We start from the raw sequence: 13,030 nt of genomic DNA on the forward strand, positions 1-13,030 counted from the left end.
GTACGCGCGCGTGCGCGGTCACTCCTATATATCCTGTAGCAGTTTCAAGTTCATCGAGGAGTTGGTGGAAGCAAGATCGGATGGCTTGCTGCCCATGGCCTCGCCTCGGCCCCCCCCCCAACTAAAAAAAAAAGGGGGGGGCTCTGCCAAAAATACATCTAGAGCGAAATTTTGCTTTCCCTTACGCCAAGCCCACCCGGTCAAGGGAAGTCAGGTCAGGTAAGGTCAGGTAAGGTCAGGCAAGGTCAGGTCAGGTTAGGCAAGGTCAGGTAAGGTCAGGCAAGGTCAGGTCAGGTTAGGCAAGGTCAGGTCAGGTAAGGTCGCGTTCTTTGAGGGAAATTCGGGAGCCAGAGACTGGGCGGTCAGGTGATGGTGAAGGATAAGGTGAGGTTGGTGGATGATATTGGATAAAGTGGTGGCAGTGTTGTTCGAGATGGTGGATGAGGGGGTGGATGTGGTGGTGGATGTGGTGATGGATGTGGTGATGGTTGATGAGTGGGTGGATGTGTTAATGGTGGATGAGGGGGTGGGTGTGGTAATGGTGGATGAGGGGGTGGGTGTGGTAATGGTGGATGAGGGGGTGGATGTGGTAATGGTGGATGAGGGGGTGGATGTGGTGGTGGATGTGGTAATGGTGAATGAGGGGGTGGATGTGGTGGTGGATGTGATGATGGTGTATGGATGGATGGATGTGGTGGTGAATGTGATGATGGATGTGGTGGTGGATGTGGTGATGGATGTGGTGGTGGATGCGGTAATGGTGGATGAGTGGAAGGATTTGGTGGTGGATGTGGTGATGGTGGATGTAGTGATGGATGTGGTGATGGTGGATGAGTGGGTGGATGTAGTAGTGGATGTGGTGATGGTGCATGAGTGGGTGGATGCAGCGGTGGATGTGGTGGTGTTGACGGATGTGTGGTGGATGAGGTGATGGATGTGGTGGATGAGACGGCGGTGGCAATTTCATTTATCAAAAAAAAAGGGGGGGGGAGAAATTCCTGGAAGCTAATAGGTTTTTCGAAACTTTTTGAACCTATCCGAAGTAGCAATGGACCTTTCCCCCCACATCAGGGGGTTGCCGTATCAAAACCACAACCACATGATACACAAACAAACACCCATTCAAGCACAGATACGAAGAAGAGCAGTCTCTCTCTTTGCATGCAAAAGAAAAGAGGGGAAGAGGAAGGGGAGCAGAAGAGGGGGAAACGGAGACAGGGTCTGGGAGAAGGAAAGGGGGAAATGGAGGCGAAAGAAAAGGGAGAAATGGACAACAGAAGATCCAGACACAACGAGTGAGAGAAGAGGGGAAAGTGGCCCCAGCTGAGGGGAAGGGGAAAGAGGGGAAAGTACGTGAGGTGGAAGGTACATGAAAAAGGGGACACGTACAAGCATACAAACAAATGAACAAATAAAAAAACAAATACGTGCAACACAAAACGAAACAAATACACAGAATAAATGAATAAGAACAAATAAACAAATAAATAACCAAGTGCGTCACCACTAAATGGTTGAAACAAATACACTAATAGATAACAGATACGTCACTGAAAAAAACAAATACAAACATAAATAATCCAATAAATCAATCAATCAAATCAACCATAGTACATCACTAAATGAACAAAACAATGGTTGTGGGGCTCTGCACTGAATAACGAGGGGGGGAATGTGTCCCCCTCCCCCCTCCCCCCTTCACCCCGACCTCCCCCTTTACCCCCCGCCCTCCTCCCCTCCACACCGGCAGTCTTCCACTTCAAAAGGATTCGAACCCATTTCACCAGTGGATAGGATGGATGGGGGACCTGCCACCCTCCCACCCCTACCCCCAAACCCCCATTTAGGAACATCATAAAGATGGCCGGCACGTTCGCCTCCACACGGCATTATGGGGTTGTGGAGAGCGTTTGTGTGAGAGAGAATGGGACACTGAAATGGGAGGGATACAGTGAGGGAGGGGGAGAGGGAGGGAGGGAGGGAGGGAGGGAGGGAGGGAGGAAGGGAGGGAGGGAGGGAGGGAGGGAGGAAGGGAGGGAGGAAGGGAGAGAGGGAGGAGTGAGGGAGGGAGAGAGGGAGGAGAGAGGGAGGAGAGAGAGAGAGAGAGAGAGAGAGAGAGAGAGAGAGAGAGAGAGAGGAAGGGAGAGAGGAGAGGAGGGGAGAGAGGAGAGGAGGGGAGAGAGGAGAGGAGGGGAGAGAGGAGAGGAGGGGAGAGAGGAGGGGAGAGAGGAGAGGAGGGGAGAGAGGAGAGGGGAGAGAGGAGAGGGGAGAGAGGAGGGGAGAAAGAGGAGGGGAGAAAGATAGAGGGTGGGCGAAAGACAGAGATTGGGTGAGAGAGAAGGGAGAGAGAGAGAGAGAGAGAGAGAGAGAGAGAGAGAGAGAGAGAGAGAGAGAGAGAGAGAGGAGGGGAGAGAGGGGGGGAGAGAGGAGAGGAGGGGAGAGAGGAGATGAGGAAGGGAGAGAGGAGAGGAAGGGAGAGAGGAGAGGAGGGGAGAGAGGAGAGGAGGGGAGAGAGGAGAGGAGGGGAGAGAGGAGAGGAGGGGAGAGAGGAGAGGAGGGGAGAGAGGAGGGGAGAGAGGAGAGGGTAGAGAGGAGGGGAGAAAGAAAAGATAGAGGGTGGGCGAAAGACAGAGATTGGGTGAGAGAGAAGGGAGAGAGAGAGAGAGAGAGAGAGAGAGAGAGAGAGAGAGAGAGAGAGAGAGAGAGAGAGAGAGAGAGAGAGAGAGAGAGAGAGAGAGAGAGAGAGGAGGGGAGAGAGGAGAGGAGGGGAGAGAGGAGAGGAGGGGAGAGAGGAGAGGAGGGGAGAGAAGAGAGGAGGGGAGAGAGGAGGGGAGAGAGGAGAGGAGGGGAGAGAGGAGAGGAGGGGAGAGAGGAGAGGAGGGGAGAGAGGAGAGGAGGGGAGAGAGGAGAGGAGGGGAGAGAGGAGAGGAGGGGAGAGAGGAGAGGAGGGGAGAGAGGAGAGGAGGGGAGAGAGGAGAGGAGGGGAGAGAGGAGAGGAGGGGAGAGAGGAGAGGGTAGCGAGGAGGGGAGAAAGAGGAGGGGAGAAAGACAGAGGGTGGGCGAAAGACAGAGACTGGGTGAGAGAGAAGGGGGAGAGAGAGAGAGAGAGAGAGAGAGAGAGAGAGAGAGAGAGAGAGAGAGAGAGAGAGAGAGGGGAGAGAGAGAGAGGGGAGAGAGAGAGAGAGAGGGGAGAGAGAGAGAGGGGAGAGAGAGAGAGAGAGGAGAGAGAGGGGAGAGAGAGAGAGGGGAGAGAGAGAGAGAGAGGGGAGAGAGAGAGAGAGGGGAGAGAGAGAGAGGGGAGAGAGAGAGAGGGGAGAGAGAGAGGGGAGAGGAGAGGGGAGAGAGAGGGGAGAGAGAGAGAGAGAGAGGGGAGGAGAGAGAGAGGGGAGGGAGAGAGAGAGAGAGGGGAGGGAGAGAGAGAGGGGAGAGAGAGAGAGGGGAGAGAGAGAGGGGGAGAGAGAGAGGGGAGAGAGAGAGAGAGGGGAGAGAGAGAGAGAGAGAGATAGAGAGAGAGAGAGAGAGAGAGAGAGAGAGAAGAGAGAGAGAGAGAGAGAGAGAGAGAGAGAGAGAATGATTTTATGAAATTATTGGCTAGAAGGCCAAGCGCCGGAGCCGGTAGGCCATTCAGCGCATGAGAGAGAGAGAGAGAGAGAGAGAGAGAGAGAGAGAGAGAGAGAGAGAGAGAGAGAGAGAGAGAGAGAGAGAGAGAGAGAGAGAGAGAGAGAGAGAGAGAGAGAGAGAGAGAGAGAGAGAGAGAGAGAGAGAGAGAGAGAGAGAGAGAGAGAGAGAGAGAGAGAGAGAGAGAGAGAGCGAGAGAGAGAGAGAGAGAGAGAGACGTTAAGAAATGACGAATTATCAAATGGACCTTGATATATGAAAAATGACAAAAGGTATACAGTGATCAATTAAAAATGAAATGAGCATTGGAGAGACGAGAGAAAATGAAAGAGGCGTTGGGGAAATGAAAAAAGGAAAGTGAAAAGCAAGAAACACTGTGGAGTGTGTGTGTCGGGGGAGGGGGGAGAGAAATGAGAGAAATGACAAGAAATGAGTTACCGAGCTGGTGGCGAGTAGTAACCATGGCAACGGCCGACATGACGTCACATCCGCTATGACGTCACAGCCTCCTCATGACCTCATTGGGACATCAAAACTCTCTCTCTCTCTCTCTCTCTCTCTCTCTCTCTCTCTCTCACTGCTGATGCGACTCAATAAGATAAATACACAAATGAATGAAAATAATGAAACAAATCAAATTAAATTAATAAATAATAATAAACAAAAAATAATGAAACACATAAATGAAAATAAAAAGACCCGTACTGTCATGATTTCTGACGTCTTGCGTGATGGGCGTCGGAGAAGATCGCCTCCCCACTGGCCTTCTTCAATGCTCACCTGTTATCTCACAATACTTTGTTTATCCCGACTTGGCAAAAATTCGATAAAGAACGAAAAATCTATCAAATACTGAATTAAATATCTTGGCCAGATACTCTTACGAAAAATGGAAAAGGAAAAATTATAAATAATCAAAGTCTCGAAAAAATAATTAAATCTGACCTAAAACCAACTTAAAAAGGTGTGTGCGTGTGTGCGTGCGTGTGTGTGTGTGTGTGTGTGTACATGTACGTGTGTGTGTGTGTGTGTGTGTGTGTGTGTGTGTGTGTGTGTGTGTGTGTGTGTGTGTGTGTGTGTGTGTGTGTGTGATTCACTATGGTCTTGGATCACGTGTTGGACTCGTCATCGACAATTATTAACCTCTCGGATGAGAGCTCAGATCTCCTATGACCGATCTATGGGTAATACTATGACCTTACACGCACACACACACACCCAACTCCCCACCCACGAGAGTTGGAGTAAAACCCCGCAGCGCAGCGATACTGAAATTATTTCAGCCCTGGGCGGGAGTCGAACCCGGACCGCCGTAGTGGCAGGCGAGAACTCTAACCACAGCGCCACGAGATGTGTGAGAGAGAGAGAGGGAGGTGTGTGTGTGTGTGTGTGTGTGTGTGTGTGTGTGTGTGTGTGTGTGTGTGTGTGTGTGTGTGTGTGTGTGTGTGTGTGTGTGTGTGTGTGTGTGTGTGTGTGTCTGTGTGTGTGTGTGTGTGTGTCTGTGTGTGTGTCTGTGTGTGTCTGCGTGTGTGTGTGTGTGTGTGTGTGTGTGTGTGTGTGTGCGTGTGTGCGCGCACATGTATGTAGGGAAGGCTCAGATTTTGAAATATATTTTTTCGACGTCACTGAGCCACACAAACTGTAAGGTATCGAATAAATAAACAAATAAACACACGCATATATGTACAAGAGAGGTGAAGCAACAAAGTGGGGGGAGGAGGAGATGGAGAAAGGGGAGAAAGGGGGGAAGAGGGGGAGAAAGGGGGGAGGAGGGGGAGAAAGGGGGGAGGAGGGGGGAGAAAGGGGGAGAAAGGGGAGGAGGGGGGAGAAAGGGGGGAGGGGGAGAAAGGGGGAGAAAGAGGAAGGGGGAAAGGGGGGAAGGGGAAAGGGGGGAGGAGGGGGGAGAAAGGGGGGAGGAGGGGGGAGAAAGGGGGAGGAGGAGGAAGGGGGAAGGAGGAGGAAGGGGGAAGGAGGAGGAAGGAGGAAGGAGGAGGAAGGAGGAAGGAGGAGGAAGGGGGAAGGAGGAGGAAGGGGGAAGGAGGAGGAAGGGGGAAGGAGGAGGAAGGGGGAAGGAGGAGGAAGGGGGAAGGAGGAGGAAGGGGGAAGGGGGAGAAAGGGGGAAGGGGGAGAAAGGGGGAAGGGGGAGAAAGGGGGAGAAAGGGGGAAGGGGGAGAAAGGGGGAAGGGGAGAATGGAGGTGTGGAGGAGGTGAGGGAAGGCGGGAGAAAATGGGAAGAGGAGGGTGGGGAATGGAGAAAGGGGGAGGGGGAGGAGGGGGAGGAGGAAGGAAGAACAGGAGGGGAGGGGGAGGAGGGGGAGGAGGAAGGAAGAACAGGAGGGGAGGGAAAGGAAGAAAAGAAAAGAGGAGGAGAGAGGGAGAGGAGTAAAATGGAAAACACAAGAGAATGAGGAAGAAAAAGAAGAGGAGAAAACGAAGGAGGAGGGACGGGGTGGAAGAGGAGGAGGAGGAGAAGGAAGAGGAGGGACGGGGTGAAGGAGGAGGTGAAAGGGACGGGGAGAGGTAAGAGGAAAAAGAGGAGGCGGGGGCAAAAGAAGAAAGGGATGGGAAAAGGGAAGGAGAGCTGGAGAAGGAAAAGGTGTGTGTGTGTGTGTGTGTGTGTGTGTGTGTGTGTGTGTGTGTGTGTGTGTGTGTGTGTGTGTGTGTGTGTGTGTGTGTGTGTGTGTGTGTGTGTGTGTGTGTGTGTGTGTGTGTGTGTTTCATCATGTACTCGTGATCGACAGCTATTACCCTCCCGGAAGAGAGCTCAGAGCTCGTATGACCGATGTATGGGTAATGCTGTGACCTTACACGCACACACACACACCCAACTCCCCGCCCACGAGAGTTGGGGTCACGACTCGAAGCGCAGCAATAATGAAATTATTTCAGCCCTGGGCAGGATTAGAACCCGGACCGCTGTAGTTACAGTCGGGGACTCTACCAACCGCGCCACCGAGTCGTGTATATGTGTGTGTGTGTGTGTGTGTGTGTGTGTGTGTGTGTGTGTGTGTGTGTGTGTGTGTGTGTGTGTGTGTGTGTGTGTGTGTGTGTGTGTGTGTGTGTGTTTCTTCACATGGGGGGGGGCAGAGGGGTGCATATGCCCTAGGGCTGTCCACAAGGCTGACAAAATAATTATAATAATAATATAAAAAGGTCATAGGAGTCCTGAATATTTAACCGTAATATACGAATTTTGCGTTAGAATCAACAGAATATAAAATGTTTTTCCCTTTATCCTTTCTGCAAAAGGGACATTAAATAAAAAAATTAAAATCTGTTTAATTATTTCGCAAGCCAATAGCTATAATAGGCAGTAAGGAATGGAGATGGGGAAAGGGCGGGATCTGAGTCTGTGTCTGTACGTCAGTGTGTCAGTATGTGTCCGAGTTTGTCTGTGTACACATATCACATGTGAACAGGAGCACGTGTATGTGTGCGCGCGCGCGCGTGCATGAGGATTGAGGATTAATTTTCATGAAGTACGATCGAACGAACGAATGAATGAGCGAGTGAATGATGAAATTAGAAACAGTGACGAAGATTTGAATTCTGCATACTGCCAACGGTCCTGCGTACAATGTCGACAAAATATGACAAAGTGAAATGAAAATTAATATCAAGTTGTTATAGTTTCAAAGTCTTCCTTTCTCCGCAAAATGAGAGAATAAATATTCTAGGTTTGTTACTTTTTTTCTATGCTCTGCCTAAATTAAGTAAAAATTTCTTACAAAGATTTACCCTTCCTTGAATTTCTTCTTTGGCTCTTCCGCCCGATTACTGGCAACGAAATAAAAACTCGCACGGAAAAAAATATACCCACACATAAATAAAACACCTGAACAAATAAAATTACTTCCAAAAAATACGATTTACGCAATAAAATAATTATTCCTATCTCATGCAAATTTCTGAAACAAACAAGGCTAAAGCAATTTGACGCCAAAATCAAACGACGCACAATCTGCGCATGCGCGTGATCAAAGGATTACAAAGGAAGAGAATGCCGACAGACCTTTTGATCCATAGCTAGGTCGGATGCTGGCAAAATAATAAACAAAACAAATAAATAATGGCAAATAGTACACAAACAGAAAAATAATATATAATAAATTAATAGCCAATAAAATAAACATAAATGATAACCGATAAATAATAATGAATAAATAAATAAATCAAATAAATGGCAGGTATTACTGATTATTTCTTAGGTATTTATCTAAATGAATTTTAAAACTTCGAACTGATATTTTGAGATTATTATTTGTTGTCTGATTCGCATTCAGTGTGAAAATTTCATCACTTTTGATGTTGCCAATTCCCTTAAGCATTCTAAACTTTTTTTTTTTAGAGAAAATAGATTAATATGTTTTAGTCGATTTTCGTATGATTTATTTCCGATATTTGGAATCAGTTTTGTGATTCGCCGTTGTACTTTTACCAATTTCTCTTGAGATTCGATGACCATACAGATGCATCATATTCCAAATGTGGACGAATTTAAGACTTATATAGTTTGTTAATGACAGTTGGACTTTTGAAGTCAAAAGATCACGCAATCAGTCATAGAATCTTATTTGTTTTCTCCGTAGTTGAAATACACTGCTTAGATGATTTGAAATCATAACCGACAATTACGCCGAGATCCTTTTCACTATCCACTCTTGTTAACGAATTTCCAAATAACCTGTTATTGTATTTATTGTTATTTTTACCTAAGTGCATAACATTACTTTTACCTTAGTACCCTTACCTAACTACGTAACTACAGCCCTAACCTACGAGTAAACTAAATGCATATATATTTTTTGTATCACTGTCATTCCCTTCTCATGCTGTCCTCTTCAACCTGACTCTACCTCTTCCTCCTCTAAAGGGACGTAGAGGAAAGAAAAGAAGTAAGGTAGAGGAAGGAGGAGATGAGAGGAGGGCAAATGGGGAACGATGAGGGAAGAGATGCAAGGGGGAGCAACCCACCAAAGCTACCCTTACATCCCAGCTCCCCCGAGCGCAGTCTCCTTACATCCCAGCTCCCCCGAGCGCAGTCTCCTTACATCCCAGCTCTCCCGAGTGATCTCCCTACATCCCAGCTCTCCAGAGTGCAGTCTCCCTACATCCCAGCTCTCCGGAGGGCAGTCTCCTTACATTCCAGCTCTCCCGAGTGCAGTCTTGTCCTGTGGTGTTGGTGTTAACACCATGGCCTGTCTGGGGACACGCCGCCTTATGCAATGGTGAGTAGTGCTGCACGTGAAGTTTCTTTGGTATGTTAGATTGGCTGTGGTTGTGACTGAAGTCTGAAGTCAGTGTAATCAGCTATGATGTCCGCATCGAGTGCAATTCACTGCATCCCAGCTCTCCTGAGTGCAGTTCACTACATCCCAGCTCTCCTGAGTGCAGTTCACTACATCCCAGCTCTCCTGAGTGCAGTCCACAACATCCCAGCACTCCTGAGTAGTCCACTATACCCAAGCTCTCCTGAGTGCAGACCACTGCATCCCAGCTCTCCTTAGTACAGTCAACTACCCAGCTCTCCTGAGTACAGTCCACTACATCCCAGCTCTTCTGAGTGCGGTTACATATCAACTCTCCTAAGAGTAGTTAACTACATCCCAGCCCTCCTAAGTATGGTCTACTACATCCCAGCACTCCTATGTTCACTCCATTATACCCCAGCTCTCCTGAGATCAGCCACACTTGTACAACACAAAATACACAACAAATGAAGAAAGCAAAAAAATATAATAATAAAATTGCAATGTCCCTGCATGTGTGTGGAGAAACAAAGCAAAGGAAGGAGAGGGTGGTAAAAACCGAGACACGGGATTGCAGAGTGAAAGAGAATAAAGAGATTAAGAAGGAAAAAAAAAAAAGAAACAAGAATAAATAAATAAAAGGTAAAATTGAAAAATACAATCTAAAAGCAGGGAAGAGGGGATGAAAGATGAGAGAAAAAGCAAGAGAGAGAGAAAGAGAAAGAGAGAGAAAGAGAGACAAAGATAGACAGACAAGCAGAGAAAGAGACAGAGTGAGAGAGAGAAAGGGAGAGGGAGAAGGAGAGAGGGAGAAGGAAAAAGAGAGAGTGAAAGACAGAAAGGGAGAGGGAGAAGGAGAGAGGGAAAAGGAGAAAGAGAGGGAGAGAGAATAGAGATATACAAGACCGACCTTGCGGAGAAGATGGTGGCGAGGGCATTGAAGCATCCATCAGCGACTTCGGGGGTGGCCTTGTAGCACCGATCCACGACCCAGTCCAGGACGGCTCCCGAGTCTGGATTGAACTCCAGCAGCAGGACGATGGTTTCCTGGGCCAGAGCGTAAATCTGCCGGGAGGGCGAAGGCAGAGAGCCAAATTAGTCGTTTAACTCGTTCATCTATTAATGCGTCAGTCTGGTGTTTGTTACACAGCCTATGCAAGCGGGTATTGGGTCGGCTACTTTGTGGCACTACGTGGGAGGTGATCTATGGGCAGGGTTTTACATAAATACGGATTATCAAAGGTCTTGTCGTCTTGATGAATAAAACTCGCTGGTGGCGGTCAGAATACACTCGCACAAGATACACGTTGCAGCATAAGTCGTACGACACAGCACATCAGGCATCGCACTCAACTCGGAAATTAAACAATTACAAGAACGAAACAGTAGGCGAACATAGAAGTACTGGTCGCAGATCATCTCTCACCTTGTAAGCACAAGATCAACATTTTTTTATGAAACCTAAAAGCTGCTGGGGTTTCGCTTCACTGATAAAAAATGATGATGAAATCACTTGGAGAATCTGATCAATCCCAGCTTTCAATATGCAGCAGTCATGTGCCCAAACTCTCCCCCCCCTGCACACACACACACAAAAAGGATGCAAGAAGGAGAGAATATAAAGAACATCATCAACCTTTCTAAACAAAATGGAGAACACTTAAGCAGATTTCACTGCAATCACAATACAATATTCAAGACATACAGACAAAGCTCCTGCAACACAACAGTAGACATTTGTCTACTCTGCCAGGATGCTCTACATGAATTCACACATTTTTACAGACTGCACAATACTGCTAGGAGACAAACATGATCATAATATATACAGCTGGGTATGCAGTATACCAGTGGGCTAACATCAATAATTTTTTTTTTTTTTTTTTTTTTTGAAGTGGAAAAAATATTAATTTAATCATATTATGAAATGGAGATATAAAGCATTTTCAAGAGGAGCAGCATGAGTTTCTGGATATATTTCATTTGTAGTTATATCCTATTACAAGATCCAGCTTCCTGTGGCTTGGGGCATTTTGTTCTCCACTGGATTCTAGCTGGATCAGTGGTTCTACTCCTCAAGCATTGTGCCTCTGGGTTCACCTTCCTTCTAATGTGGCGTAATTGGAAGCATCTTGCATTTGCTTATTTGTGGGTTTGAATCTCGCACTCCTCTCCAATTCCCATCACAGTCCAAGCTCACAGGGCAAAGGTGACAGTTTCAGCCGCAGCTATGCGCATCCTGGCACAGGCTCCTGACCAAACAATATTGTATGTTTACGTTATCGTCCAACACTATAACAGTACAACACAGTGTCAACCTGGTAATAGACACCAATTGCCCTAAGTCCAACAACCACATAGAAGCCACAGAGGAATTTAGGTTACAAGTATTCATCTATCTGTGTGTTCTGATAACATGTTTTCACTTTAGCATGCCATGTAATACCCCATCTGGGATATTGGCTGCATGTTGAATGGATTTTAATATCACTTGAAAACCTTGAGTGTGCACATTTTTTCTTTATATATGCTAGTTGTAAAACCTATGTGTGCACGCACATGCGCACGGCTTACAGAGAACGTTGGTTACCAGGCTGCTGTATGGCTACAGGTTCCCAGTCATAGAGACAAAGCAACAAAGATTAGTAAAGATATCACCTAAAACACTCATATTGTACGAGACTTTGAATAATGAATGACCATCTATCTCCTAATGGGAAGTGATGTCGAAATTATCTGAAGCATGTGTTAAACATATTCACAAATATGCATGATACCACATAAAACACCCATATTGTACGAGACTCTGAATAATGAATGACCATCTATCTCCTAATGGGAAGTGATGTCGAAATTATCTGAAACATGTGTAAAACACATTCACAAATATGCAAGACCACAACAGTATTGGTCATAACATAAATACATACAAGAAGCACTGACCAATTATGGCAACAAGACCAGTATGTATTGAAATAATAAAACATTATAAATCTTTATAAATCTTTATGATGTCTAAAAATCATCTAATTGGCTAGAAGAAACTATATCATGCACAGGCCTATCTAATTTTCATCTATCTATATAAACACACACATATACCCACTATACATACACACACATGCTCATGTGATATATATGCCCAAAAATATGGTATATACCATTTTCTCTTTATAAGAGGAGGTAGCCATGTCATAAATCACATCCATATTACACCTGTACATATGCAAGTAATCACTAAGAAAATGAGAACTTGGTAACCATACATTTTTGTCTATCTAAAGGGCCATTTTGTTAGTATATTGTTATAAAATCTTGGTTCCTCCTGGATGACGGGTCATCCCAGCACCTTGTCCACTGCCCTGGGTCAGAGGCAGTGTTACAAGACACAGCACATCCTAAGCAAGGCCACTTCATTAAATTGGCGACCCCCCTCTCCATCCCCCCCATGCAGAAAAGGAGAAGATGGGGAGAAATCCCTTCGGGCTGCATCATTGGCAATGCAGCAATAGTGGTCTAGGTTAGGGGAGAGCCATATCATACACAAACAATACCCATTCAACCACCCCTCCCATCTCAGCATCTTGGGTCACCTTATCACCTATCACACTGCTTGTGTCTACGGCAATGCAGTACGGCACAGCTCTTCCACAGCAGGGCCCAATAACCAACATTAAAAAAATAATAATAACAATAAATAAATAAGATTACATGTACAAAACAATGCCCATGGAAGAGGTACAATTATTTCACCTTCAAGTTGTATTTTCAGGATGATTTTAAGAAGCCAACTGCAGAACCATAAAGATCTTCACGTACAACAACTCAAGCATTAAATGCAACAACAAACTGTCACATACAGGTCAAGCAGAAGGAACTACCTATGACAAGTCCAACAGGTAAACCCCTTAGCATTTGTGCACAAGGGATGACAAGAGTACAATGCATTCCCTTACCTTGATCTTGATCTAGTGTTAGCATGAGTGGAAAAGAAATAAAGATACTAACCAAGAGTAGGAGTAATTACACTGTTTTGTATTTCCCATGCTGTCACCCTTGGGGATATCTAGTTCTAATTCTATAAAGATCTATGGGAGAGGGAGAAGAAAAGCCAATATGATATACCTCGTTGCTACTAAAAAATTTAAGCTGAAAGCACGTCT

At 46.4% G+C, this 13,030-nt stretch overlaps 1 protein-coding gene across 13 annotated transcripts in view; it reads right to left on the bottom strand.

Moving 5' to 3' along the window:
• Positions 1 to 13,030, bottom strand: part of fry (microtubule binding protein furry) — a 478,406-nt gene that overhangs the window by 422,576 nt on the left and 42,800 nt on the right. For all 13 annotated transcript variants that reach the window (XM_076184431.1, XM_076184430.1, XM_076184427.1 and 10 more), the window contains one exon: positions 9,778 to 9,932. In XM_076184431.1, coding sequence (XP_076040546.1) covers positions 9,778 to 9,932 — 155 coding nt within the window. The remainder of the gene's footprint in view (positions 1 to 9,777; positions 9,933 to 13,030) is intronic.

This window comes from Oratosquilla oratoria, chromosome 4 (assembly GCF_046742065.1).
Source record: "Oratosquilla oratoria isolate Oo_2021 chromosome 4, ASM4674206v1, whole genome shotgun sequence".
Taxonomy (NCBI): Eukaryota; Metazoa; Arthropoda; class Malacostraca; order Stomatopoda; family Squillidae; genus Oratosquilla; species Oratosquilla oratoria.